The sequence below is a fragment of the Cervus canadensis genome, chromosome 18 (genome assembly GCF_019320065.1).
Source record: "Cervus canadensis isolate Bull #8, Minnesota chromosome 18, ASM1932006v1, whole genome shotgun sequence".
Lineage (NCBI taxonomy): Eukaryota > Metazoa > Chordata > Mammalia > Artiodactyla > Cervidae > Cervus > Cervus canadensis.
The window spans coordinates 56,558,279-56,584,470 of NC_057403.1; the positions used below are offsets into that span (position 1 = coordinate 56,558,279).

Sequence of the window (26,192 nt, forward strand, 5' to 3'; positions counted from 1 at the left end):
TTGATTTCCTTTAGGATTGATTGGTTTGATCTCCTTGCTGTCCAAGGGACTCTTAACAGCCTTCTCCAGCAGCATAGTTCAAAAACATGAATTCTTCACCAGTCTCCCTTCCTTATAGTCCAACTCTCAAACATCTGTCCATGACTCCTGGAAAGACCAGAGCTTTGACTATATGGAACTTTGTCAGCTACAGTGTCAGAATTCCCTCCCTACAGTGCTAACCTCAGTGCCTTTTTCACCTAACCTTTCTTGAAAGGTGCTTTGAATGTTTTTACCCTCAGGAATTTTCATCCCTCAGTTGCCCCCAGATTGCCACCCTTGACCCCACTCGCCCAGCAGTCCCTGTCCTAATGAACGGCCCACCCCACCCTCATGTGCGGCAGCCGCGGGTCCAGCCGCCGGAGGGAGTTCAAGTGCTCTGAGCTGGGGCAGGACCGGGGCTCCTCTCTGGTGAAGTCCGAGGCCTTCAGTGTGAGATCGTTTGCCTTTTAGTTCAGATCCTTTTCAGAATCTAATGAGTTAGTTCCTTACAGACCCAGCTCGTCTTCTGTAGAAGTCAGCTACCTGGGTCTTTAGAGGCCAGAGAAGGAATCCTGCTCACTCTCAGCTCGTGCACAGGTCACTGATCGAGTTTCACTGCATTTGTTCATGGGGTTTGGAACGTGAGAGGCCTCATGTGAGCACATTTTGGGATCCTCTGTAGAGACTGTAAGTTAAGAAAGTGTCCAAGATGAAAATTTAGCAGGAAACCATCCCAACTCATGCCACTTGGGTCTCCACATATGTCGTCTCGATGACAGGCTGGGGGAGTGACGACCTCACACGTGAGCATGTTCCCAGGGTCTGAACAGAGCACACGCTCCTCCATGCAAACACACACACGACACCCTTACACATGGACCCTGGCTTCTATGAGTAAACTTGCTGTTGCCGACTCTCTTTTCTCTTAACCTGAAATAAGACAGATTTCACCGTCATCCATTAGCCTAGGATTCGGGTCACGTGCTGAACGCTCACATTTCTGTCCACGTGTTTGTGGATATTCAGGGCTGGGTGTACAGGGCAGAGTTGGCGAAGTAGGTCCCTGACAGGATGCTTAACTTTTGTGATGCTGTCTCGTCACTGGTCGTTGTGCTGCGGTCATTGTTCCTGTGCAGGTGTTGTCAGGATGACGTGAGAAGAACGTGGGTAAGGAATCTCCATGCTGTGTCCTGGAGAAGTTGCTACTGGCATTTTCTTGGAGAATGTTCTTTGTGGAGCAGCACTCTGGCACACCTGGCTCTCCCTCCTTACATGTCTATTGTCGTGCACAGTCATGCCTGACTCTTTGCAACCTCGTGAACTGTAGCCCACCAAGATCCTTCTGTCTTTGGGGTTTTTTAGGCAAGAATGCTGGAGTGGGTTGCCAATTCCTCCTCCAGAGGATCTTCCCAACCCAGGAATCCAACCTGTATTTCCTATGTCTCCTGTACTGCAGGTGGATTCTTTACCACTGAGCCATCATCGACGCCCCCATACAAGTCTGTAGCACAATTCAAAGCATCCTCCTCTGGAGAAGGGAGGTGGGGAGAGGGATTCCACTTGAGTTTAGGACCACTGGACGAGCCCAGGCTTGGGAGGGCGAGAAGGGCTCCTTAAACGGTAGTGGTCATTGCTTATTTTTACTCCTACCTGGGCGTGCTCAGGAGGACAGTTCAGCTCAGGGAAGGTGCAGATGCCTGAGCTCTTAGTGTAAGTAATTGACGGAGCCAAGAGAAGAGGGCTCAGGGCTCAGGCTTTCTGAAGGGGGAGCCTTGCCCTCCGCCCTGGCCCGGGCCTGACCTCACAGGGGCTGCAGGGCTGACCCACCTGCGGTTGCACTTCTCCTGGTACAGCTGCAGCTGGTTCTCGTTGACGTTGAATTCTCTGACCAGGGCATCGCGGTTGGCGCTGCGCAGGTTCTGGTGGGTGTCGTACAGAAAGAGCTGGTTGTTCAGTTCTTCCTGCCGCCTCCGCAGCTGGCGGCAGGAGGAATACAGCTCCTCTTCGCTCTCCTGGAGAACAGAGGGGACGACAGCCATGGGGGGCAGGCTCGTCAAGGCAGATGTGGGACGTGCCACCTGGAGGGAGACTGCAGGGAGCACGGGGCAGACCCGACCGTCTGCTGGGATCTTCCCAGAAGAGCCAGGATCTGTTTTAACCAAAGATGAACTCTCAACCACTTACTCCATGAGAAGCAAGCAGTCTAGAAAGCTGTGGTTGCCAGTTAAGGGGAGCTTTATTGTGAAACACTGAAACAACAGATGCATTGCCCAGTGATCCTATTTCTTAATCCAGTCTGGTTTGTCATGGGCCTGTGTCACCTTCTAGTCTCATACAAATACAAATACGGAGGCTCTGTGCTTGCAGTAGACACAGCCAGTGAGGGAGAGGGTGGCCTGGACGGAAAGTAGATTGCTGGTGGCCTGGGGTGGAATGAGTGGAGACAGATAAGGAGCAGGAGTGGCTCTTTGGGGTGATGGAAATGTTCCAGAATTGGTAATAGTGATGGTTACTCAACTCCGAGGGGACTAAACAACAGTGAATTGTACAAGTGGGTGAAATGTATGGTGTAAGAATCATCTCAAATAAATCTGTTACCCAGTTCCCCCTGCTCCTGCCAGAAGACCCAGGGAAACACAGGTTACACCCCCAGGGATGGGCGTGTGACTCTAGCTGGTAATGTTGACTTCCTCCCCTGCCACCACCACCTCCAGGCGCAAGACCGGGGTCAGGTTACTGGGAGGTGTCCGTGGGAGTTGGTTTGGTGCTCTTGGTAAAGAGAAAGTTTCTTTTGTGGGTCAGTGGAGAGAGTGATGAGTGTCTTCAGTTGCTAGTGGTCCTTCTGCCGCCGTGTGGAGACAGAGGGGAGCAGAGCCCCTGGGAGAGCAGCTGGGTCCCGCCTTGACTGAGACAAGCCCTGCCCCTACACCTTGCTGCTGTCTGGGCCAAAGCAGTACCCCCGTTGTGCTAAAACTCTTACAGGTGAGGACTGTGGATTTCAGCATGGGAGGATAAGCGTGTGTTAGCTCTCTGATGTTTTTAGAGGATCTCTATTGTGTAAAGGACAGCTCCTCGGGAGGTCAGCTCAGTGGCTGTTACTACGGTGCAGTGGTTCCAGTGAGAGACTCCAGTGCTGCGAAAACATCCATTGGTAATCACAAGTGTGCTTGTTTTGTCCTTTATTTTTACAAAAACTGGGCTCTGACTGTACTTTGGTCTGAAATGTTTTTCCCCAGCTTAACAACCTTAACAAACCATCATCGACGTGCCCTGGGATAATGGGTTGAATGAACTCTGACTTTGGATGTGGGGAGAGCAATGGTAAAGGTTATTCTGACCACTGGCCAAGGTGCAGAGAAGTAAAACAATGATTGTCTTGCACAAGGGGTAGAGGTAAATGGGCAGCCCTTGGTAGCCGATTCAATGTACTGAATGAGTCACAGAAGAGTCAGTGGTTACTTGCCTTAAATGTTTGTTTTTCCGCAAGGAGACCAGCTTCCTCTTCTGTTAAGACTAAAGCAAACAAAACAAAAGTACATAAAAGTCTTAACATTGCTATGAATCATCTCTTTTCATCTTCCCTCCTCCTAAAAGAAAACAACCTCTGTGGCTTTCATATATATAGAATGACTGTTTGTGATCTGGTTGAGGTAAAAAATTCACTGTTTCCACTAATGCTTCCATATAATTGGAGGCCTGTCCTCCTGTCCTTAATCCCAAATCATTTATAGCAGTTATATAATTCAGTCTGTAGTATTGCATATCTGTCTAGAAGAAACATTCAGATAAGTACATAAACATATATATAGTTTAGTGAATAACTATAATGCAAACAGCCATGGAATTGTCAGCAAGTCTAGAAATAAAGCATCGTTCATGCTGCATACCCCTCCCAGTCAAGATTCCCTCTTCCCTTTTAGAATTCTGTGGTATGTATTTCCTGGCTTTCTTTTGAGTCTGAATTGTTACAAAAATTTTTAGTTTTATTTTCTATTCCAAGTCCATGATTATTTCTGTTTTGTTTATATATATTATATATATATATATAACTAATTTTTCTTACCATTGCTTTTGTATTGCATTCTTTCTTGCTTACTATGGTCATTCTTAAAGCAAAGTTTATTAGTACTAAATTATCTGTCTTTGTATGTCTGAAAATACTTCCATTCTTCCCTCTGTCTTGAAAAGCAGCTATTAGGATATAAAATACCTAGACCTACAGCTGTGTGTTCAAGGCATTTTGAAGGCATCCCTTATTCTTTAGGCTGCTCTTGCTATACATAGAAGCACTTCTGTTGAGTGTCAGTCACCTGTAGATAATCTGTCGTCACTTACTTTACAATTTTCTCTTTACCCTGATATTCTTCCACTTCAGTAGAATATGCATGTATGTGGGTCTCTATACTGCTGTGTTTATAGTTGGAGGATGCTTCTCTGTGCATTGCTAGAAAATTCTCAGCCATGATTTCTTGTTGTTCAGTCAGTCGTGTATGACTTTTTGCAACCCCATGGACTGCAGCACACCAGACTCCCCTATCCTTCACTATCTCTCTGAGTTTGCTCAAACTCATGTCCATTGAGTTGATGATGCCATCCAATCATCTCATCCTCTTTCACCCCCTTCTCCCCCTGCCCTCAATCTTTCCCAGCATCAGGGTCTTTTTCAGTGAGTTGGCTCTTTATATAAAGTGGCCAAAGTATTGGAGCTCTAACTTCAGCATCAGTCCTTCCAATGAATATTGAGGGTTGATTTCCTTTAGGATTGAGAGGTTTGATCTCCTTGCAGTCCAAGGGACTTTCAAGAGTCTTCTGCAACACCACAGTTCAAAAGCATCAATTCTTTGGCATTCAGTCTTCTTTATGGTCCAACTTTCACATCCATACATGACTACTGGAAAAACTATAGCTTTGACTAGATGGACCTTTGTCTGCTTTTTAATACTCTGTCTATGTTTTCTTCCATAGCTTTTCTTCCAAAGAGCAAGCATCTTTTAATTTCATGGCTACAGTTACCATCCACAGTGATTTTGGAGCCCAAGAAAATAAAGTCTGTCACTGTTTCCATTTTTTCCCCATCTGTTTGCCATGAAGTGATGGAACCAGATGCCATGATCTTAGTTTTTGGAACGCTGAGTTTCAAGCCAGCTTTTTCACTCTCCTCTTTCACCTTCACCAAGAGGCTATTTAATTCCTCTTTGCTTTCTGCCATTAGAGTGGTGTCATTTGCATATCTGAGGTTGCTGATATTTCTCCCAGCAATCTTGATTCCAGCTTGTGCTTCTTCCAGCCTGGCATTTTGCATGATGTACTCTGCATATAAGTAAATCAGAAGGGTGACAATATACAAACTTGACATACTCTTTTCCCAATTTTCAACCAGTCTGTTGTTTCATGCCTGGTTCTAACTGTTGCTTTTTGACCTGCTTCTCATGAGGCAGGTAAGGTGGTCTGGTATTCCCATCTCTTTAAGAATTTTCCAGTTGTTGTGATCCACACAGTCAAAGGCTTTAGCATAGTCAATGAAGCAGAAGTAGATGTTTTTCTGGAATTCCCTTGCTTTTTCTATGATCCAACAGATGTTGCAATTTGATCTCTGTTCCTCTGCCTTTTCTAAATCCAGCTTGTATATCTGAAAGTTCTTAGTTCACGTACTGTTGAAGCCTAGCTTGAAGGATTTTGAGCATTACCTTGGTGGCATGTGAAATACGCACAATTGTGTGGTAGTTGGAACATTCTCTGGCATTGCCTTTCTTTGGGATTGGAATGAAAACTGACCTTTTTCAGTCCTGTGGCCACCGCTTTTTCCAAGTTTGCTGGCATACTGAGTGCATCGCTTTAACAGCATCATCTTTTAGGATTTGAAATAGCTCAACTGGAATTCCATCACCTCCACGAGCTTTGTTCATAGTGATGCTTCCTAAGGCCCACTTAACTTTGCATTCCAGGATGTCTGATTCTAGGTGAGTGATCACACTATTGTGGTTATCTGGGTCATTAAGACCTTTTTTGTGCAATTTTTCTGTGTACTCTTGCCACCTCCTCTTAATATCTTCTGCTTCTGTAGGTCCATACTGTTTCTGTCCTTTATTGTGCCCATCTTTGCATGAAACATTCCCTTGGTATCTCTAATTTTCTTAAAGGGATCTCTAGTCTTTCCCATTCTATTGTTTTCCTCTATTTCTTTGCATTGTTCACTTAAGGCTTTCTTATCTCTCCAGATATTTTACATTGGAACTTCTCATTTTACTCTTTTTTTTTTTTTAACCATTTTAATATTTTATCTTGCTATATTAAAGCAAATTATCCGAACACAATCTTCACGTACATTAATCCTTTCCTTAACTGTACCCATTCAGGAACTTCCCAGTTACTAAGGTCTAAAAAAATTGTTTCAAGACTTTTCAACTCAGAGTTCCAGAGATTTCTTTCCTGGTCCTTTCATTCCTACATGTTCTTGATTAGGTTTAAGGAAGGTTGATCTTTTTAAAATGTGTTTATCCAGTTGGACTCTCTTTTTAAAAACTTTTTTGTAATTTCAATGTTATTTCATATGCACTGGAGTCAGTTCTCTTGCTTTTCTGCTCGCTAGCATTATATTCCTTGAGGGTTAAAATTTCTATGTGCAGCTCATCTGGAATGGAAGTGTCTTTCCACCTCTGTGTGTTCAGTGGCATCTGGTTGTCTGAAAGCTCTCGCCCTTGGAGACTCCCAAGGGCGAGGCCAGCAGTGTTACTGTGATGGACTGGGGCACTAGGTTCTCTGGATGCTACTAATCCTCTCTGTGTCCCAGCCACAGAGCTGTGTCCACTTTATCCCATCCCCTCAAGAAGCAACTGACCGCTGGCCTGAATCCTAGGTATCTGCCAGGTCCCTTTTCTTGATGGGTGTTTCAGAAGAGTGATGTCCACTAGCCCCAGGCCACCTGTCTGTGTACAGGTCCATGTGTGTTAGCACACAAAAATGAAATGCAGAAATCACCTAACCAAACATAAGCAATTATAAAAAAGAACAGGAGGCTAAGGAAAGACTGAGTCACTGGAGATAAATGATAAACACAGGAATGGCCAAATTGGTCAACCCAAATATCAAATAAATGCAAGAGTAGGTTATTTTGTGGGAAAAGCACAAACACAGAATCAGGGAAGTAGATAATCCATTATCTAAACTGAACTAGGACAGTGTGGAAAGTAAACTTGCCAAATAAAACCTAACAGGTATAAACTAAAGAATAGGAGATGTGGAAGGAGTGTATGAACTAGAAAACAATGATGACGGAGAGTAAATACATGCGTGTAATTATTTTAAGGCTCTTATATCTTCAATGTATATTTTAGATATACACATACATGGTAGCTATTATAGAAAAGTAGCCCAGAAGAGAAAATAAATTGTTTTATCTTAGGAGAAAACAAGAAAATCCTTAGGCCCAAAAAGCTTCACAAATGGTGTCTTTGTTGTATGTTGTAGGTAGGTAGCAGTTGCCTCCAGTTCTATTCAGAATGTCCCATCGCCCTGGGAAAGAAGGCTTCCAAGTAATTTTTATGAAACCAGCACAAAACCTGACACCCCCCGCCAAAAAAAAATCAGTGAATACCAGTGAGAAAGTTCTAAAGAAAACATTAACATGTATGTTATAGAAACACGTCAAACCATACGATGCCACTGTATTTCACTAAGAAATTCTTTTCTCCTTAAGATGATTGTGTCACACCTTCATCCTCCCTGTGTGTGCATGCTAAGTCACTCAGTCGTGTCCGACTCCTTGTGACCCCATGGACTGTAGCCCACCAGGCTCCTCTGTCCTTGGGATTCTCCAGGCAGCAATACTGGACCGGGTTGCCATGTCCTCCTCCAGGGGATCTTCCCCACCCAGGGATCAAACCCATGTCTGTTAGGTCTTCTGCACTGACAGGCACGTTCTTCACCACTAGCGCCACCTGGGAAGCCCTAACCCTCCCCAAGGTCAGCCGATGGCCTTGCTTCGTGTTTTGCGTAGAAGAAATTACACGGGAAATATTCCCATCTCAGCCCCTTACCAGCACCCACGGCTTCCCTCCCGCACTCACCCTTTCTCTGCCCTGCTTCCCTTCTCCACTACGTCATCTCCATCAGCAGCACACGCACATCTTAAGAAGCTCTCCCTTCACCCCCACCCAGCTCCTGACCCACCCTCTCGTCACCTTCACAGCCAGTGTCCTCGAATAAGTCATATGTTCCTCATCAGTGTATCAAGTACTCACGTTCTGCATTTTCAGTTTTTAATAATTACATATACACAGAATTTAAAGAACCACTAAGAGCTACTAGGATTATTACCAAAAAAAAAACCTCTCTCTCCTGGGCACCACCCCCTGCCCCTTGATCCCTGCTCCCCAAGGTCAGCAGTTGTTTCTTTTGATTATTAACTCCACAGTTCTAACACAAAAGAAAAACCTGCATTTATACTACAAGGTCTTGCTTTTTTTGATGTTAGTGATTATCTTCAAAGAGAAAGATTTGACTATTTTCCCCACATACTCTCTTATCTTATTCCATGGAGGTAAATCCACTTAGGTTGTATCAATTCATGTTTACATTTTGATTTTATTATTATTACCAACTTTGAACTCGTGAATCTTCTTTGACAACTGGTTTTAGATCGATGTATGTGTGTGTGTAATCAAATAGAAAACAATGCTGTGTTCCTAGAAAACACCTGTGGTGAAATGTTTTCTCTGGCCTGTGACAAAATCTTCGTGGAGTTCTCCATCTTTGGTTTTTTCTCTTTGTTCTCTACCACCAATGCTTTTCCCTTTTAATTTTTTATGTTGACATTTAAAGCTTACAGAAAAGCTGCAATAAGAGTTCAGCACATTCCATACCCTGGACCACCCAGTGTCCCCAGGGCACAACCACAGCACAGCTCTCAAAACTAAGATGCTGGCACGGAAGCAATGCGAGTAATGTACAGATTTTATTCGGTTTTCACTGGCTTTTCCACCCGTGCCCTCTTTCTCATCCAAGATCCAGTCCAGGATCCCACACAACATGCAGTTGCTATGGCTTCCAGTTTCCTCCAATCTGTGGCTTTGCTTCAGTGCCACCGCCCTGCCCTCCCCCGCCCCACCCCGACCCCGGCCGTTTATGACCTGAACACTTTTGAAGACTCCTGGTCATTTGCTTTGTAGAACATCTTGCATTTCAAGGGTTTGTCTGATGATTAGTTTGAGGTTGGTGGCTCATACAGTAAAGAATCTGCCTGCAATGCAGGAGACCTGGGTTCCATACCCTGGAGAAGGGAGTGGCTATTTACTCCATTATTCTTGCCTGAAGAATTCCATGGACAGAGGAGCCTGGCAGGCTACAGTCCATGGGGTCACAAAGAGTCAGATGTGACTTGAGCGACTAACACTTTCACAGAAACGAGGTACCTCTCAGGTATATGATGTCACACATTAGTGGTGGTGACACTGATCATTTTTGGTATGATGATATCTGCTAAATTCATCCACTGTAAAGCTCTTGATTTTTTTACAATTATATTTCCTAGAAGAAGGTATTTTGAGACTGCAAATAGCCTGCGTCTCCTCAAACTTTCACTAATTTTAGCATTCATTTGTAGATCTTGACAGTGGTGTTCTGATGGTAATTTGTTTCTCTCACACCTGTATTTATGCTTTTCAAGGTTTATTTTTTATTGTAGTTTATTTTCATGAAAGTATAGTTGATTTATAATGTATTAATTCCTGCTATACAGTAAAGTGGCTCAAATATGCACACATATATATTCTTTTCAGTATGGTTTTATCCCATGATATTGAATATAGCTCCCTGTACTATACAGTAGGATCTGGTTGTCTATCCATCCCATATGTAATTATTCGCATCTACTAACCCCTAACGTCAACACCATCCCTCCTCACCCTCCCTCCTGCTTGGCAACCACAAGTCTGTTCTATATGTCTACAACTATTGTACTCTTTTCCTACCAATTTGAAGAACTTTTACTTCTTTTTTTTTTCTCTGATTACTGTGGGTAGGACTTCCAGTAGTGTGTTGACGAGAAGTGGTGGGAGTGGGCATCCATGTCTTGGTCCAGATTTTAGCCAGAAGGCTTTCAGCTTTTTAAGCTTGAGTCTATTGCATATGGTTTTGTCATAAATAGCTGTTCTTGTGTCGAGATGTGTTCCCTCTATACCCACTGATGTAAGGGTTTTATTGTGAATGGATGAATTTTATCAAGTGCTTTTTCTGCATCTATGGAGAGAATCATGGGCTTTTCTCTTTCGTTGATGTAGTTTATCACATTGGTTTACATATGTTGAACCATCTTTGTGACCCTGGGATGAATCCAAGTTGGTCATAGTGTATGACTTTTTTTGACAGGAAAGTAGGATTTATATCAGTGGGCACAAGTAAGGAGGGGACAAGGCCAAGGTTCTCATGAGCATAGGGCCCACCATTTGTTTCGAGGGCCATGATGAGGAATAGATGTGACTTCACCACCATCTGGGGTGAGCCGCTTTTCTGCCACCATGTTTTCAAACTCATTCACATTAAACTTGGTAAATCCCCAGTTCTTGGAGATGTGGCTCTTCTGGAGACCAGGGAACTTGAACTTGGCTCCCCATGGAGGACCTCAATCACAGGTACCTTGTTCTGTAGCTTGGTGCAGATGGACATGATGAATTGGGCAATGTGGACCCTGGCCAGTGTGCCCTGGGGCTTTCCAAAGGCACTGTGCACTCCTGTCTGGAGCCCAGATTGGGGACGGCATGCCAGTCATGCACGTCCACTGGAAAGGGCTGTCTCCAAGGCCCCTTAGGGCAACTGGAGCAGGCCATCGGGCTGCACACCCCACTGAGGACGCGGCCGTGTGCCGCCATTGCACACTGGGCCCCACGCGGAAAAGGGTAGAGTCGGCTCAGTTGGCTGCCATGGCTTATGATCTTTTCTATGTATTGTGGGATTCCGTTTGCTAATACTTGGTTGAGATTTGTTGGGTCTGTAGTCAACAAAAGGACTAGGCTGTAGTTTTCTCTTTTGGTGGAAGTCTTTGGTTTTGGTATCAAGGTGATAGTGGCTTCATAGAACGTCTTTGGGAGTGTTCCTTCCTCTTCAGTCTTTAGGAGGGGTTGGAGAAGGATCGGTATAAGTTCTTCTTTGTAAGCAGGCCTGCTTTTACGTTTGTACCAGGCAGACCAACACTTCCAGTGTTCAAAGAAGAAAGGAAACACACAACAGAGTTAACACTGCCTTCCCCACCGACTCAATCTTTACCTTGACTTTTCGATGTCCCTTTCAGTCCAGTTTTATACTTCCACTTATCTGTATGTCTGTTCCATGCAACATATAATAGTTTTGTTTGTAGTTTTTAAAATGTGTATAAATGGTATCACTGAGTGCATTTTTCTGCATTTCACTTTTCTCACACTGCAGTGTTTGAATGTATCCATGTTGTATATATGTGCTGAGCTCCATTCTGCATTGCCTTTTCATACTAGTCCATCTCTCAAATATCCTACATTTTCCTGTATATCATCCTAGTAATTTGTGGTTTTCCTTTTTTTTTTTTTCGTTGCTGTTTGTGTTGTTAGCTCCCTTCACTCAAATTACACTTGTGAGATCCATCCATGCTGCTTACAGCTCGGCCATTTGTAGTTGCTGTGTGCGCTCCACTGTGTGAAGACACACAGTTAACACACGCAGTAGAGGGACAACAGGACTCTTCTGGCTTTGTCTAGTGTGGAACAGTGCTACAGACTGTCCTGTACACGTCCTTAGGGGACACAGGCATGCACTTCTAGCAGGTATACTCTTGTCTCGCAGTATCCATAGGGGATTGCCTGCAGGGTCTGCTGTGGATACAAAACTCTCAGGATGCTTAAGTCTCTTAGCCCGCCCTCCGCACTCATGGATTCGGCACCTGCTGATTCAGCCAGTGTGGACTGCAAACACAGTACATGACCTGAGGTTGGTTGAATCCATGAGTGCGGAACTCACAGATATGGAGGGCCAACTGTATGTGGGAATAGAATGCTTGCTCATAGGCTATGCACGTGGTAAACATCAGTAGAGAGTCAAACATCTTTACAATGTAATTTGCTACCAAATTACACAATTACCAGTTGCTCTATGTTCTTGCTAAGAACTGACTGTACTGTTAACAGACTTTTCAATTTTTGCCAAGCAAGTAAGTGTGTTAGTGGTATCTTCTTGTGGTCTTTGCATTTCCTCTTGCAAATAATGAATAAGCACCTTTTCATTTGCCTATCAGCCATTTGGATGTACTCTAGTGAGGTGGTTATTCGTGGAATACACCTTTTACCCTAAAGGACTATCTTAGTAACTTGGAGGGGTCGAGTCACATTTTCAGTGAGATTGTCAGATAAGTTTATTGGAAAGTCTTCTTCCACCCTGTGGCTTGCCTTTTTGTTATCCTCACTGTATCTTTTGATGAACAGCAGCCGTGAACTCTAGCAGTCTAGTTTAGCTGCCTTCCGTGCCAGGTGAAGCGTTTGCTGTTTTGTTGAAACAACTTTTCCCTACTATAAGGTTGTGATACTGTTTGATCTTTTACCTCTTGATCTGTAATCTAACTTTGGTTGATAGTTGTGTGTGGTATAAGGTCAGGGTCAGATTTCATGCCTGTTGGTGATGCTAACATAAATTTGCTCAACAGATTAAAAAAAAAAAAAAAACTAGGAAAACTGGTCAATACTCAGAGCCAGTGACCATTCAGTCTTCACTGGACACAATCTGGGTTTCTAGGGATAAGAATCATCTGAACTTCTCACAATGAAAGGTGTAGAATCAGATAATCAGGACTACTGGGGAGCCTAATCGCGTGTTCTTCTTTGAATTCTCCTTTGAACCAGTTATTATATTTTATTCATTCCATGGTTAATGAAGGGGGTAGATAAAATTTCAGACAGGTGTTCACTTAGTATCTTTACGGGAGTTATGACTTTATCCATTTTTAAAAAGTGCTCTTTCAGCAGTTTTAATTCACTCTTTGTTTTTTACTACGCTCCATGTCTCTCCTACTGCAGGGGTTTGTCATGGACTGCACTCAAGTCTTTGGGCCTGGGCGACTAGTCCAGTCGTCAGGTCTAGGATGCAGTGTGGCTTCCTGCGCACAGGACCTGATGACAAGAAAATACAACGACTGATAGTCTGGCGGGCCCTGCTGCTTAGTTGAGAAATACAGGTGTCTTTACTAACATCATTGCATGACTAGCACAAAACATTCTTCCTAAGACCAACAAACTGCAGAGTGGTCACGTATTAATTTTAGAAACTTGGGTTTCTACACGGAGTGAGATTTTGCTTAAAGTAAGAAAGACTAGTAACCTAGGGAAAAAAGGAAAGGATAGAAAAACATTATTTTTAAAAAATGGTAACTGTGTTATCACTGGCAGACCTATATCCTAGTTTATAGAAGAACAAAAAAATGTGAATAGTTTTTAACAACAAACAACAAAAAATGATTCCAGATAGACTGCTAGTAATCTATTGAATGAGACAAAGATTTATTTTTTTAAAACGTGATATAGCCATTTAATTCTCACATTAACAACAGCCAACATCTGTGTGATACATTCACATGATTCTCTATGTACACACAAGCACACACTATTTATATAAAAAATAAATTAAGCTTTAATAATAAACACACGTTTACAAATGCAGCTTTTTAAAGCCTATTGAGAAATAAGTATGGACATTTCTGAGACAGGATCACCATGGAACTGGTTCTTCAGGAAGAAAATATTTTGAGAATGAAAATGACACAAAATCACTGAGTAGTTTTCAAATGCCAGTTTTATAATTCTGCGTATTTCTTTATCTAATGATCAGCTTTCTGTTGATAAGAATATAGCTTTTAGGGTTGTCTCCAAAAAGCTGGATATCACCTATATGGAAAGATCAGCTACACTTCTAGAAATTAAAAGAACTAGAGCCCCCTTCAACCATCCTTCTTAAGTCCAAATAAAACTCACCCTTAGTGACCCTGGATCAGTCTTCTTAAAATTTTATGCTCAGAGACCTCATAAGTGACTGTGGAAAATTCGTGGGTCCCCTTACGCATTTCTACATTGATGTCTAATAATTTCATCCTGAACAGTTGCAAAGGTGCATGCGGTATATGGTAGATACTGCATCTTCGGGTAAGATATTTCCATTTCCCTTTAAATATAGCCAAAGGTTCTAAATACAATTGGTGACAGACACTACCGTCCTTTCAAAAAATTCTACAAACAAGGGAATTTTTAACGGTAGGAAATGCCACATTTTTTTTTACTCATTGAATTTATATTTTTATTCTACTTTACAAAATTGTAACCTAATTATTCTTGGCTTATATACTGTTTAGTTGCATATCTGTAACAAAATTACACATCACCCTACCTACACCATCATTTAAAAAGGCTCCACCTATTTTAAATTTCTTCTGAATTCAGCTTGTTTAATAAACAGCGTACACATGTAATAAAGAACTAAACACAGTAAAATTCCACTGGCAATGTAATGAGTCAAAGAAGGCTTCTCCTCCATTCCTTGATCTCTGTGTGGATTACCGTTATCTCTGGTAGAACGGCCGTGGGACAGTATCAGTTCTGCTCTCCACTTTCAGTTGTACAAATGGGAATGCTAGTGATCCTTTTTCACAGACAAATGAGAACAGGAGGAGTTAGTGACAGCAGGGTAAAGCCATCTCCTTCAGAATTACATGCTATCTGGGTACTCCTTCAGTTTTGTTGAAAGCAAGGAACTGGAAACCATCAGCGCTGGAGAAGGATCGGTATCCTGTTAAGAGGCTTTCACTTTCCAAACACGGTGCTTTGAAACTGCATCTCGAGTCCTGCTCTACAGTAAGACTGAATGTGGGGAGAAGACCTACTTCCTTCTGTAAGGGGAGAAAAGCACATCTTCTCACGCTGATGAATCTTTGGATAGAGTGCAACAGGAAGTCGAGGATCTGAACATTGATCCCCTGAAAAAATGAGTCTGTGACTCCTTAGAAAGCTCTGGTAGACTGCTAGTGGTAAGGCTGGCCCAGTTTAAAAACCACTGGCCTTGGCTTAAGTTCAGATCTGATTTAACTACATCGTAAAGCATATAAATTATTAGGTCATGTCACTGTCTTTAATAGAGAAGCAGGTCCTCAAATGTGTTCCTATGTAACTAGTCCTGTAAGATGTTTCTTGGCAAAAGTGTTCTCAGATCAGACTTAGGAAATGTCACATTCTACCCCCTCTTCAGTGTGCACGTTAGAATAGCCAAGTTTACAGCAGAGAAATTAACTTTCTCCAACCTAAATTTCCCAAACTCAAATTATCTGACCAGCCTCCTCCATTTCGTCTTCCACGTAATAACCAATGTTCACCATTTCCCTATTCAGTAGAATAGACCGCTGTGCACACAGGCAGTCATGGCCTGAGTCCCTCAGAGCTGCTGCCCTCTTTCACAATGTTCCTGTCCCTCTTCTGCTTCATCTGAATTGGCTGTGCCCTTCACGTGGCTGTGAAAGCAGAGTCTCAGCTAGGTACTTTATACTCAGGTTACGCGGCATCCGGGCAGACTCAGGGAAGAGCAGCGATGTCATCGGTGCCCCTCTTTCTCTCTCTGTGCATCCTCATGGAGAGACTCCCACCACCAACATGACCAGATTCATGTGTTACCCTATTACGGGAGAATGGTGGGGCCAAGGCAAATACTCTGTGGTGCTGAATCGACATCACTGTAGCACGTGGGAGGAGAAGCCAATTTTTCAGGGCAAGGGTTCTTGTCAGCACCGTTGAGAATGTCAGCACCTGCCCTCAGCTGCGCTGCTCTGCTCTGCGAGGACGTGGCTGGGTATGGATCCTACAGCACAGCAGCTGAACAGATGCTGGGCCTTCTGTCCTCTACGCTGCTACTTCATCATTCCTTTGACAGAGTAGCAGATAAATGCATTTTAAGCGGAAAGAGGGTCCAGATCTTAGCTTTTAAACTTTTAAATGGGGTGAAGTAGGAAAGTGTTATGTCCTTTACACACCCCAGGCTGCAAACAGGTAATGCCATCGACACTTGAACTTGTAGAGAAAATGATGGAGCCAAAAGCAGCTTGAGCTTAGCTTAGGCTCCACCAGCTGCCTGGCCAACAGCTAATCAGACACTGCCCACTGTGTCTGCCCTGCAGCACTCAGCTCGGTGCCTTTTTCATCTAAGCTTTCTTGAAAGTTGCTTTGAACATTTTTACCACAAGGAATATTCGTCCCTCAGTTGCTAATGCCAAATAAACTCGAAACTTCGACTCGGGAATAACTAAGTGAATTAAGAGCCCCACCTTGGTCAGTGTGCTATCAGGTGTCCTGCGGGCTTCATGGGAGAGAAATGCATTTCTTTTAGAAGCACATGGAGAGGTTCCCTGAGACCAGGATAATGGCTATTTTTCCTTAACATTTTAAAGACAAGGTCTCCCCTGACTTTACTGCTTGTTGCGTGGAAGTTCTCAGTAAATTTGTGTGGAATGGAGGGAGGGGGTCTTCTGATCACACAGAGCGTGGCTGGCTTTAATGGACTCTTCCACTGATACAGGCACACTAAGCCCAGAATCGTGTGGGGAGTGGGTTTCTAGGACTCAGCTCCATCCAAGTAAAGCCAGCCACCAGGCTGACTGCTAGTTGGTTCCTCCCCAGCACAGTCACTTCTTCCCCATAGTTAAACCTCTTTTCTCCTAAGTCAGTTCTCAGTTCATTCTGTGGTGTGCCTCTACTGACCACCCCCGCCCCCAGCCCACTACTGTCCTCACCTTGAAGAAGCCTTACTAAAGCATCACACTGTACAAATCACTAAATAGCATCCCAGGATGTAGACGAGTATCACCTCGTCCTCGGTGGGTCTGCCCCTTCGGGAGTGGCCGCACCTGAGATTTTCTGTCGTTCCCTAAAGCTTAGCTCACTGCTCCAGGAAACTGGCTCATCCAGGGAGCTCACCCTGTCTCACCCCGTCTCACCCCGTGTGAGCAGTGAGCGAGCCCGCGGCTGTGGAAGCTACAGACCCGGAGCCTCCCTGTGGCTGTGCAGACCAGGGAGTGGACAGGCCAGGGGGAGTAAGAAGCTGGCCAAGCCTTCCCGGGGCTCTGCTCTCTGACAGGCTTGTAAGTCAGAGAGCCCCCAGATTGCCACCCTTGACCCCACTCGCCCAGCAGTCCCTGTCCTAATGAACGGCCCACCCCACCCTCATGTGCGGCAGCCGCGGGTCCAGCCGCCGGAGGGAGTTCAAGTGCTCTGAGCTGGGGCAGGACCGGGGCTCCCCTCTGGGCCTGGTGAAGTCCGAGGCCTTCAGTGTGAGATCGCTTGCCTTTTAGTTCAGATCCTTTTCAGAATCTAATGAGTTAGTTCCTTACAGACCCGGCTCATCTTCTGTAGAAGTCAGTTACCTGGGTCTTTAGAGGCCAGAGAAGGAATCCTGCTCACTCTATAGCTCGTGCACAGAAGGTCACTGATTGAGTTTCACTGCATTTATTCAGGGATGTTTGGAACGTGAGAGGCCTCATGTGAGCACATTTTGGGATCCTCTTTAGAGACTTTAAGTTAAGAAAGTGTCCAAGATGAAAAGGTTACCCTGACTCATGCCAATTGGGTCATCTTCAGGTATGTCATCTCGGTGACAGGCTGGGGGAGTGACGACCTCAAATGTGAGCGTGTTCCCAGGGTCTGAACAGAGCACACGCTCCTCCATGCAAACTCACACGCATACATGGCATCCTTACACATGGACCCCAGCTTCTATGAGTAAAACTTGCTGTTGCTGACTCTCTTCTCTCTTAACCTGAAATAAAACAGATTTCACTGTCACCCATTGGTCTAGGACTCGGGGATACACAGCAGAGTTGGGGAAGTGGACCCCAGGCAAGAAACCTCTGCAAACCCGTCTCCTTCCTGGTCGTCGTCCTGGAGTCACTGCTACTGTGCAGGTGTCATCAAGATGAAATGAGAATAACATGGAGAAGGCATCTCCATGCTGTGTCCAGGGAGGTCACTACTGACATTTTCTTGGAGACAGTTTTGGTAGCGCAGGACTCTGGCATACCTGGCCGTCTGTCCTTACATGTCTGCAGCACAACTCGGGGCACCCCTTGTTGCAAGTGGGGGGATTCTGCTTTAATTTAGGACCCTGGACAAGCCCAGGCTTGGGAGGGCGAGAAGGGCTCCTTAAACGGTAGTGGTCATTGCTTATTTTTACTCCTACCTGGGCGTGCTCAGGAGGACAGTGCAGCTCAGGGAAGGTGCAGATGCCTGAGCTCTTAGTGTAAGTAATTGACGGAGCAAAGAGAAGAGGGCTCAGGGCTCAGCTTTCTGAAGGGGGAGCCTTGCCCTCCGCCCTGGCCCGGGCCTGACCTCACAGGGGCTGCAGGGCTGACCCACCTGCGGTTGCACTTCTCCTGGTACAGCTGCAGCTGGTTCTCGTTGACGTTGAATTCTCTGACCAGGGCATCGCGGTTGGCGCTGCGCAGGTTCTGGTGGGTGTCGTACAGAAAGAGCTGGTTGTTCAGTTCTTCTTGCCGCCTCCGCAGCTGGCGGCAGGAGGAATACAGCTCCTCTTCGCTCTCCTGGAGAACAGAGGGGACGACAGCCATGGGGGGCAGGCTCGTCAAGGCAGATGTGGGACGTGCCACCTGGAGGGAGACTGCAGGGAGCAGGGGGCAGACCCGACCGTCTGCTGGGATCTTCCCAGAAGAGCCAGGGCCTATCTTATTCAAACCAAAAAATGATGCTTTTAAAAGATCTCTAAGGGATGGCTACTCAGGAGGTCAGTCCAATGCTGTTACCACCAATACAGACCAAGTGGGAGACTCCACTGCCTCCAAGGCGCACACAGATATACACAATGGGCTTCTGCCGTCACTTACTTCTACAAGTGGACGGTGACCTTACATTGGCCTGAAATGTTTTTCCCAGGTTAACGACCTAACAGACTGTCGTGGTCATCCCCCAAGAAAACAGGCATAACTCTAACTTTGGAGGTGGGGAGAGAGAAGGCGAAAGTTATTCTGGCCACTGGCAAAGGTGCGGTGGAATAATACTTTGATTGTCTGCACACAGAGTGAAGATAAACGGACAGTCCTTACTAACTGACTCAACGTACTGAGCGAGGCACTGAGTAGTCAGTGATGACTTTGCTCAAATGTTCACTCTTCTTCAAAGAGACCAGTTTTCCTTCCTGTTAATACTAAAGCGAAACAAAGCAAGAGCCACGCTGAAGTCTTAACACTCAGCTACAAATGGTCCCCTTTCACCTTCTCACCACCTGATGGAAAACAACTTCTTTTGACTTCATATATGTAATGACTGTGATCTGTTTGTCAAAAATTCATCTTTTCTGCTAATGCTTATATAATTGGAGGCCTTCATCTCTGTTTCTGAATCCCAAAGGATTTATAGATGTTACATAATTTAGTCCTTAGTAACCCATATATACGTGATATAACAAACATCAAGGAAAGCAAATAAAACATATATACAGTTTAGTGAATAACTATAAAGCAAACAGCTGTGGAGCCACCAGCAAGTCAAAAAGTAGAGCATCACCCACTCTGTGAAGCCCTCCCAATCAGGACTCCCTCCTTCCCTCTTAGAATTTTGTGACAGTTATTTCCTGGCTTTCTTTGGAGCCTGAGTTGTTTCCAAAAAACTTAGTTTTTATATTCTAAGTCGACTGTTATTTCTATTTTGCCATACATATATCTTTGTCACCGGTGTGTCTGCATTGCATTCCTTCTTCCTTACTATGGTCATTCCTTCAGCAGAGTTCATTAGTAGTAAATCAAGTCTTCGTTTATCTGAAGATACTTGCATTTTCCCCTCACTCTTGAACGCAGCTACGAGGATGTGGAGTCCCTGACCTACAGCCGTGTCTGAGGCCCTGTGAGGCCTCACCTCGTCTGCAGGCTGCCGCTGCCTTACACGGAGGCACTGCTGCTGTGTGCGGTCCTCCACAGGTGATCTGTCTTTTCTCCTTTTGTAATTTTCTCTCTGCCCCGATATTCTGCCACTTCAGTAGAAAAATACCTGTATGTGGGTCTCTATACTGCTGTGTTTATATTGGAGGATGTTTTTCTCTTCAGTGCTAGAAAATTCTCCACCCTGAATATTTCAAGTATTTTATGTTGGGGCTTCTCATTTTACCCTATTTTTCCCCCTTTTAATATATTTTTCTTGTCTTGCTGTATTAAAGCAAATTCCCCAAACACAATCTTTACATTTATTGTTTCCCTTAACCGTACCCATTCTGGAATTTCCCACTTACTAAGCTTTAAAGATTTTTTTCCCCCCAGGATTTTTCAATTTGTATGTTCCAGGAATTTCTTTTTCCCCCCAAACTTTAACCTTTTTATTTTGTATGGGGGTATAGGTGATTAACAATGTTGTGGTCTCTGAGGTGAACAGCGAAGGGACTCAGCCGTACATATGTTAATACATGCATCCGCTCTCCCCCAAGCCCCCCTCCCATCCAGGCTGCCACGTAACATTGAGCAGAGTTCCCTGTGCTGTATATACAATAGTTTCCAGGGATTTCTTAACTGGTCATTTCATTCCTACATGTTTTTTATTAAGTTTGTAAAATGTATGTATCCACTGGGTTCTCTTTTTAAAAAGTATTTATTTTCAGTTATTTTCCGAGTCACTGGAGTCAGTTCTCTAGCTTCTGTGCTTGCTGGCTGTACTAGCGTTATTTTCCTTGAGTGCTAAAATGTTCACGTGCAGGTTCGCCTGGAATGGCAAGCTCCTCTCCTCCCTCAGTCTGTACACTGGCTCTGCCCTCTACCAGGCCCAGAAAGCTTCTGTGTCTTAACGTGTGTTGTAGGTAGGCAGCAGTTGCCTCCAGTTCTATTCAGAATATGCCATCGCCCTGGGAAAGAAGGCTTCTGAGTAATTCCTGTGAAGCCAGCGCAACAAAACCTGACCCAAAACATCAGTGAATACCAGTGAGAAAGTCCTAAAGAAAATGTTAACATGTACATCACGGAAGTTCATTAAACAATACAAGCCTACTGTATTTCACTATGAAATTCTTTTCTCCTTCTCTTAACTAAGCAGACTCACCCTTTCTCTGCCCTGCTTCCCTTCTCCACTACGTCGTCTCCATCAGCAGCACACGCACATCTTCAGAAGCTCTCCCTTCACCCCTCAGCTCCCGACCCACCCCTCTCATCACCTTCACAGCCAGTGTCCTCGAATAAGTCATGTGTTCCCCATCAATGTGTCATCTACTCACACTTACATTCTGCATTTTCAGTTTTTATTAATTATATATACACAGAGTTTAAAGAGCTAGTAAGTGCTACTAGGATTATTACCAAAAAAAAAAAAAAAAACCCAGCTGACTCCTGGTCACCACTCCCTGCCCCTTGATCCCTGCTCCCCAAGGTCGGCAGTTGTTTTTTGGTTATTAACTCCACAGTTCTAACAAAAACAAAAACAACTCGCTTACACTGCAGGTTCTTGGTTCTCCAGGTTTTAGGGATTATCTTCAGAGAGAATGATTTAGCTATTTTCTGCACACATTCTCTTATCTTCCCCCATGGAGATAAATCCATTTTGGTTATATCAATTTATGTTTACATTGCAATTTTATTATTATTCCTACTTTGAACCCTTCCATCTTCTTTTATCCCTTGTTTTAGATAGATTGTGTGTGTGTGTGTATGTGTGTAATTTAGAGTTTAAAATCCTTGGAATCTTGTGGCAGTAAGTTTTATCTGACCTGTGACAAAACCTTCATGGAATTCTCTATCTCTAGTTTTTTTTCTGTTTGTTCCCCCCACCACCACCAGTGCGTTTACCTTTCACTTTTTTTATGTTGACACTGTAGACGTACAGAAAAGCTGCAGGAAGAGTTCAACAAGTTCCGTCCTCTGGACCACACAGGGTTCCCAGGGTTACCACCCCGCACAACCAGAGCAAGGGTCAAAACTAAGACACTAGCACTGGAGCATACTGTTAACTAAGTACAGAGTTTCTGGGGCTTCCACCGGCTCTCCCACCCTTGTCCTTTCTCTGGTCCAAGATCCAGTCCAGGACCCACAGCACACGCAGTTGCAGCGGCTTCCAGTCCTCCCATCTCTGACTTTTCCTCAGTGCCCCATCACCTTCTACTGTGTATGACCTTGACCCTTTTGAAGACTGCCAGTCACTCGCTTTGTAGAACATGCTGCATTTCAAGGGTTTGTCTGGGTTTTTCTCAAAATTTGTTTGAGGTTCTGCAGCTTTGGCCCAAATGCCGCAGAAGTGAGTACCTCCTCAGGAGGTATGTGATGTCAGACATTACTGGTGGTGACACTGATCATTTTTGGTTAAGATGGTGTCTACTGGGTTCATCCACTGTAAGCCTGTTTTTCTTTCCAAATAAATTTCTTAGGACAAGGCACTTTACATAAATAACCTGTTCCTCTCGAAGTTGAGCTTTAGCATCCATTGATAGATCTGGACAGTTGTGGTCCCTTGCTGATTTTCTATTTCCCTCATCTTGCATAAATTTTTTTTCAGTGTTTATTTTTTTATTTTTAATGGAAGTATAGTTGATTTACAATGTTCATTTCTTCTGTATAGCAAGAGACCCAGTTATATATACATTCTTTTTCGCATTCTTTTCCAGTATGGTTCATCCCAGGATATGGAATTTAGTTCCCTGTGCTGTACAGTAGGACCTTGCTGTTTATCCGTCCTGTGTGTAATAATTTGCGTCTACTACCCCAGACTTCCAGTCGATCCCTCCTCTGCACCTTGGCAACCACAAGTCTGTTCTTTTTCTGTTTCTTGGGATCACTTGTACCATATTTTAGATTATACATGTAAGTGATATTGTGTGGTATTTGTCTCTTTCTGATTGACTTCACTTAGTATGCTACTCTCCAGGTCTATCCATGTTGCTACAAATGGCATTATTTCATTTTTTTTTTTTATGGCCAAGTTATTGGAAGGACTGATGCTCAAGCTCCAACACTTTGGCCACCTGATGCAAAGAACTGACTCATTGAAAAAGACCCTGATGCTGGGAAAGATTGAAGGCAGGAGGATAAGGGGATGAGAGAGGATGAGATGGTTGGATGGCATCACCGACTCAATGGACAAGTGTGAGTCTGAGCAAGCTCCGGGAGTTGGTGACGGACGGGGAGGCCTGGCGTGCTGCCATCCATGGGTCACAGAGTCAGATATGACTGAGCGACTGAAATGAACTGAATATTCTTCTGCATGTATGTATGTGTGTATACCCACTAGATCTTCTTTATCCATCTGTCCATGGACATTTCATTTGCTTCCATGTCTTAACTATAGTAAACAGTGCTGCTATATAATCATAAGGGTGAATGCATCTTTTTGAATTAGAGTTTTGTCTGGATACATGGCTAGGAGTGGGACTGCAGGATCATATGGTAACTATTTTTAATGTTCTTGAGGAAGCCCCATACTGTTCTTTATAGTTGCTGCCCCAGTTTACACTCCCACCAACAACATAGGAGGGTTTCCTTTCCTTCACGTCCTCTCCAGCATTTACTATTTGTAGATGCTCTGACGCTGGCCATTCTGACCGGTGTGATTTGCATCTTTTTGGTTTTGATTTGCATTTCTCTAATTAGTGATGTTGAGCATCTTTTCATTTGTCTTGGTCATCTGTATGTCTTTCCTGGAGAAATGTCTGTTTAGATCTTCTGCCCATTTTTTGGTTGGGTGCTTGCTTTTATTTTTAGCTCTATGTCTCTCATTATTAAACACTCACATGTCCATGGGTTATAATCCAGTATCATTATTTTGCTGCTCAAACTGTTCCAGCTTTGGCCTTTAAGAGATTTTGATGTGTCACCATCCTTTCTTGATCTCTTCTTAACTCACTGAAATTTCAGTATAACCCAGGCTCATATTTCATCTGTCCCAGCTTTCAGACTAACCATTTGTCTAGAGCTCTGACTTCTTTTACCGGAGAATGACATTTAGAAAGGAAGACGTGGGTGCTTGGATGTGCTCATTGCTCCGGGGTGTCAGTTGTTCTAGGCACTCTGAGTAGACAGAGCTTGGGTATGTATGCACATACGTACAGTTACTAATGCAAACGTGTTCATTTCTCTATACCTGTGTGTATGTATTTTGAGTTTACACTGATACTGCTGATTTCCATCAAACAAACATTAATTTTGGAAGGGTTGTATATATTTCTGCTTATTCAGGTTGGTTTTTGTCTTCCAGTAAGATTTCATACTTTTCCACCACAGGCCCTATTCTTTTCTTATTGAAATTCTTTCTACCATGTTACTGTTTTTGTCAGTATCATGAATGACATTTCCCATCTGTCCCTACCTCCCATCCCATTTTTCCAACTGTTATTTCTAGAATACAGTGACTTAATAAATATACAACAAATAAACAAGTCTCCTTAAAACTGGGATCCTTTTAAAAAACTATATAGCCATAATTTGTGAGCAGAAAATTTTATCTCTTTACCACACTTTATATTGTTTCTTTTAATTGGTTACATTTGCTAAATCTAAAGGTATTATTTTACTCACTATGTTGCTATCTATGCTAGTGATAAACCATCCTTGCATTATCATCCTTGCATTATTTACTTGTAATATATTGTTCTTCCAGTAAATAGCTGGAAACTACTTATTAATTTCTAAATTAAATTCTAAAAAAGAATTTTATTATTCTGAATACTAAATTCTAAATTCTAGAAATTTAGAATTCTGTATTCATAACTGACATTGATCTATGGGTGGAGAAGGAGGCATACTATTTCCAGTTTTGATATGAAAGTTATACAACTTCAAGACAAGCTAACGGCAGCATTTCTGGTTTTCTGTTGACTCCAGCAGATTAAATTTGGAATTGTGTTATTTAAACCCAGACTGAACACAGCTCTAACACCATCTACTACCTGATAGGTGCTTTATTACCCTTCAGGTGTTTTCTATAGGACTTTGTAGCCAAGGTTTCTATTGCTTCTTGACACAATTTTAGCCCATTCTTCAGGGCAGTCACCCATTTGCCCTAGGTTTTCAAACTTATTTATCTTACTCTTTGGGGTTCAGCCTCCTTTTCAATATTTACTGTTGTATGGTTTTGCCCTTACTTTGTTCCTTTCTGTTAAGCAGGCAAAGGGTTTATTTAATCAATCTTTTCAATGAATCAGCATTTGTTTCATTCAGTTGACTTATCTTTACTCTTTTTTTATTTTAAATAAATATTCAGTCCCTATGCAGTTTCAAGGCAAGGACTTTCCTATATATACTTATGGCATAAACTGTTTTACTTACTTTGGGGTAATCTACTTGATTTTCTTCATCTCAGAATTCCTTATTTTCAAATAGGGAATATTTTGACCCTCTTATTTCCATCTTATTATCTTTCCAACTTTATCAGGTTATAATTTATTCAGGTTTTGTGACCAAGAACTCAATCAAGTTTGAGAAACAGAAGAAAACAATGTACATTATCCAGGTGTAGGACCTAAGTGTGTATCTCTTAAAGCTAACTTGTTAGTCATTAGTTTGATCATCTGTCCTTGATGATTTTTTTTATATACTAGACATCCAGATTCTGAAAGATGTTTTCAGTCAGGTAAACTTTTATTGTATGAGCTTTTGTTTTCTATGTTTAACACAGTAATGATGGTTTCTAATTAAACATCTATGACTTCTGCATCCTTTTTGTAAACGTTCTGTCCTTATATATTGTCCCTCTTAATGCTCTTTAGCACTTTCTCCCTTAAATTCTACTTTGGCATTAACTTTTTCTTCCCAGTTTTCCCCAGTAACTCCTCATTCCTGTTTGTTTGGTTTTGGGGGGGCAGGGGATGACCTTTTATTAGACTTACTTCCTCTAAACATCACACTGCTCCATTTCTTTGCTTCTTCTCTAATAGAATCCAGGCCATTCACCTAATTAAATATGTTATGTCCATTCCATATTAATTATTATATTTTTCTTTAATTTCTTTCATCCTTTTGTATAATTTTTACTCTCTTGGTCAAGTTTCTATTTTTTTTCTTCTCCTTTGCTTAAACAATTCTTATGATGGTTACTTTCAGTTTCTTAACATTTCCTTTGTACATCACAATATCAAAATTAACTGTCCCCGGCAGGATGCTTTCTCTGCCTCCTGACCTCACAGGCATAAATGCTAAAACCTTTTAGGATGCCTGT

At 43.2% G+C, this 26,192-nt stretch overlaps 1 protein-coding gene, 1 long non-coding RNA gene and 1 other non-coding gene across 7 annotated transcripts in view; 1 reads left to right on the forward strand and 2 right to left on the reverse strand.

The window, feature by feature from the left end:
• Positions 1-737: 737 nt before the first annotated feature.
• The window catches only part of PLCG2 (phospholipase C gamma 2), a 166,498-nt gene continuing 141,043 nt past the window's right edge, over positions 738-26,192 (reverse strand). The window contains exons 32-34 of one of the 3 annotated variants that reach the window (XM_043434868.1): positions 18,417-18,601; positions 17,762-17,820; positions 13,512-15,933 (exon numbers count right to left, since the gene is read on the reverse strand). In XM_043434868.1, the coding sequence (XP_043290803.1) occupies positions 17,778-17,820; positions 18,417-18,601 (228 nt within the window). In that variant the 3' untranslated portion in view covers positions 13,512-15,933; positions 17,762-17,777. Of the gene's footprint in view, positions 952-1,621; positions 2,034-13,511; positions 15,934-17,761; positions 17,821-18,416; positions 18,602-26,192 lie in introns of those variants that run through there. The other 2 variants (XM_043434869.1, XM_043434867.1) reach the window with 2 other exon arrangements.
• The window catches only part of LOC122420120, a 41,609-nt gene continuing 18,156 nt past the window's right edge, over positions 2,740-26,192 (forward strand). For 2 of the 3 annotated variants that reach the window (XR_006263183.1, XR_006263182.1), the window contains exon 1: positions 2,740-3,003. This is a non-coding gene — a long non-coding RNA (uncharacterized LOC122420120). Of the gene's footprint in view, positions 3,004-19,305; positions 19,354-26,192 lie in introns of those variants that run through there. The other variant, XR_006263184.1, reaches the window with a different exon arrangement.
• Positions 10,804-10,938, reverse strand: LOC122421819. Its single transcript, XR_006263630.1, has one exon. It is a non-coding gene; the product is annotated as a small nucleolar RNA SNORA70 (small nucleolar RNA).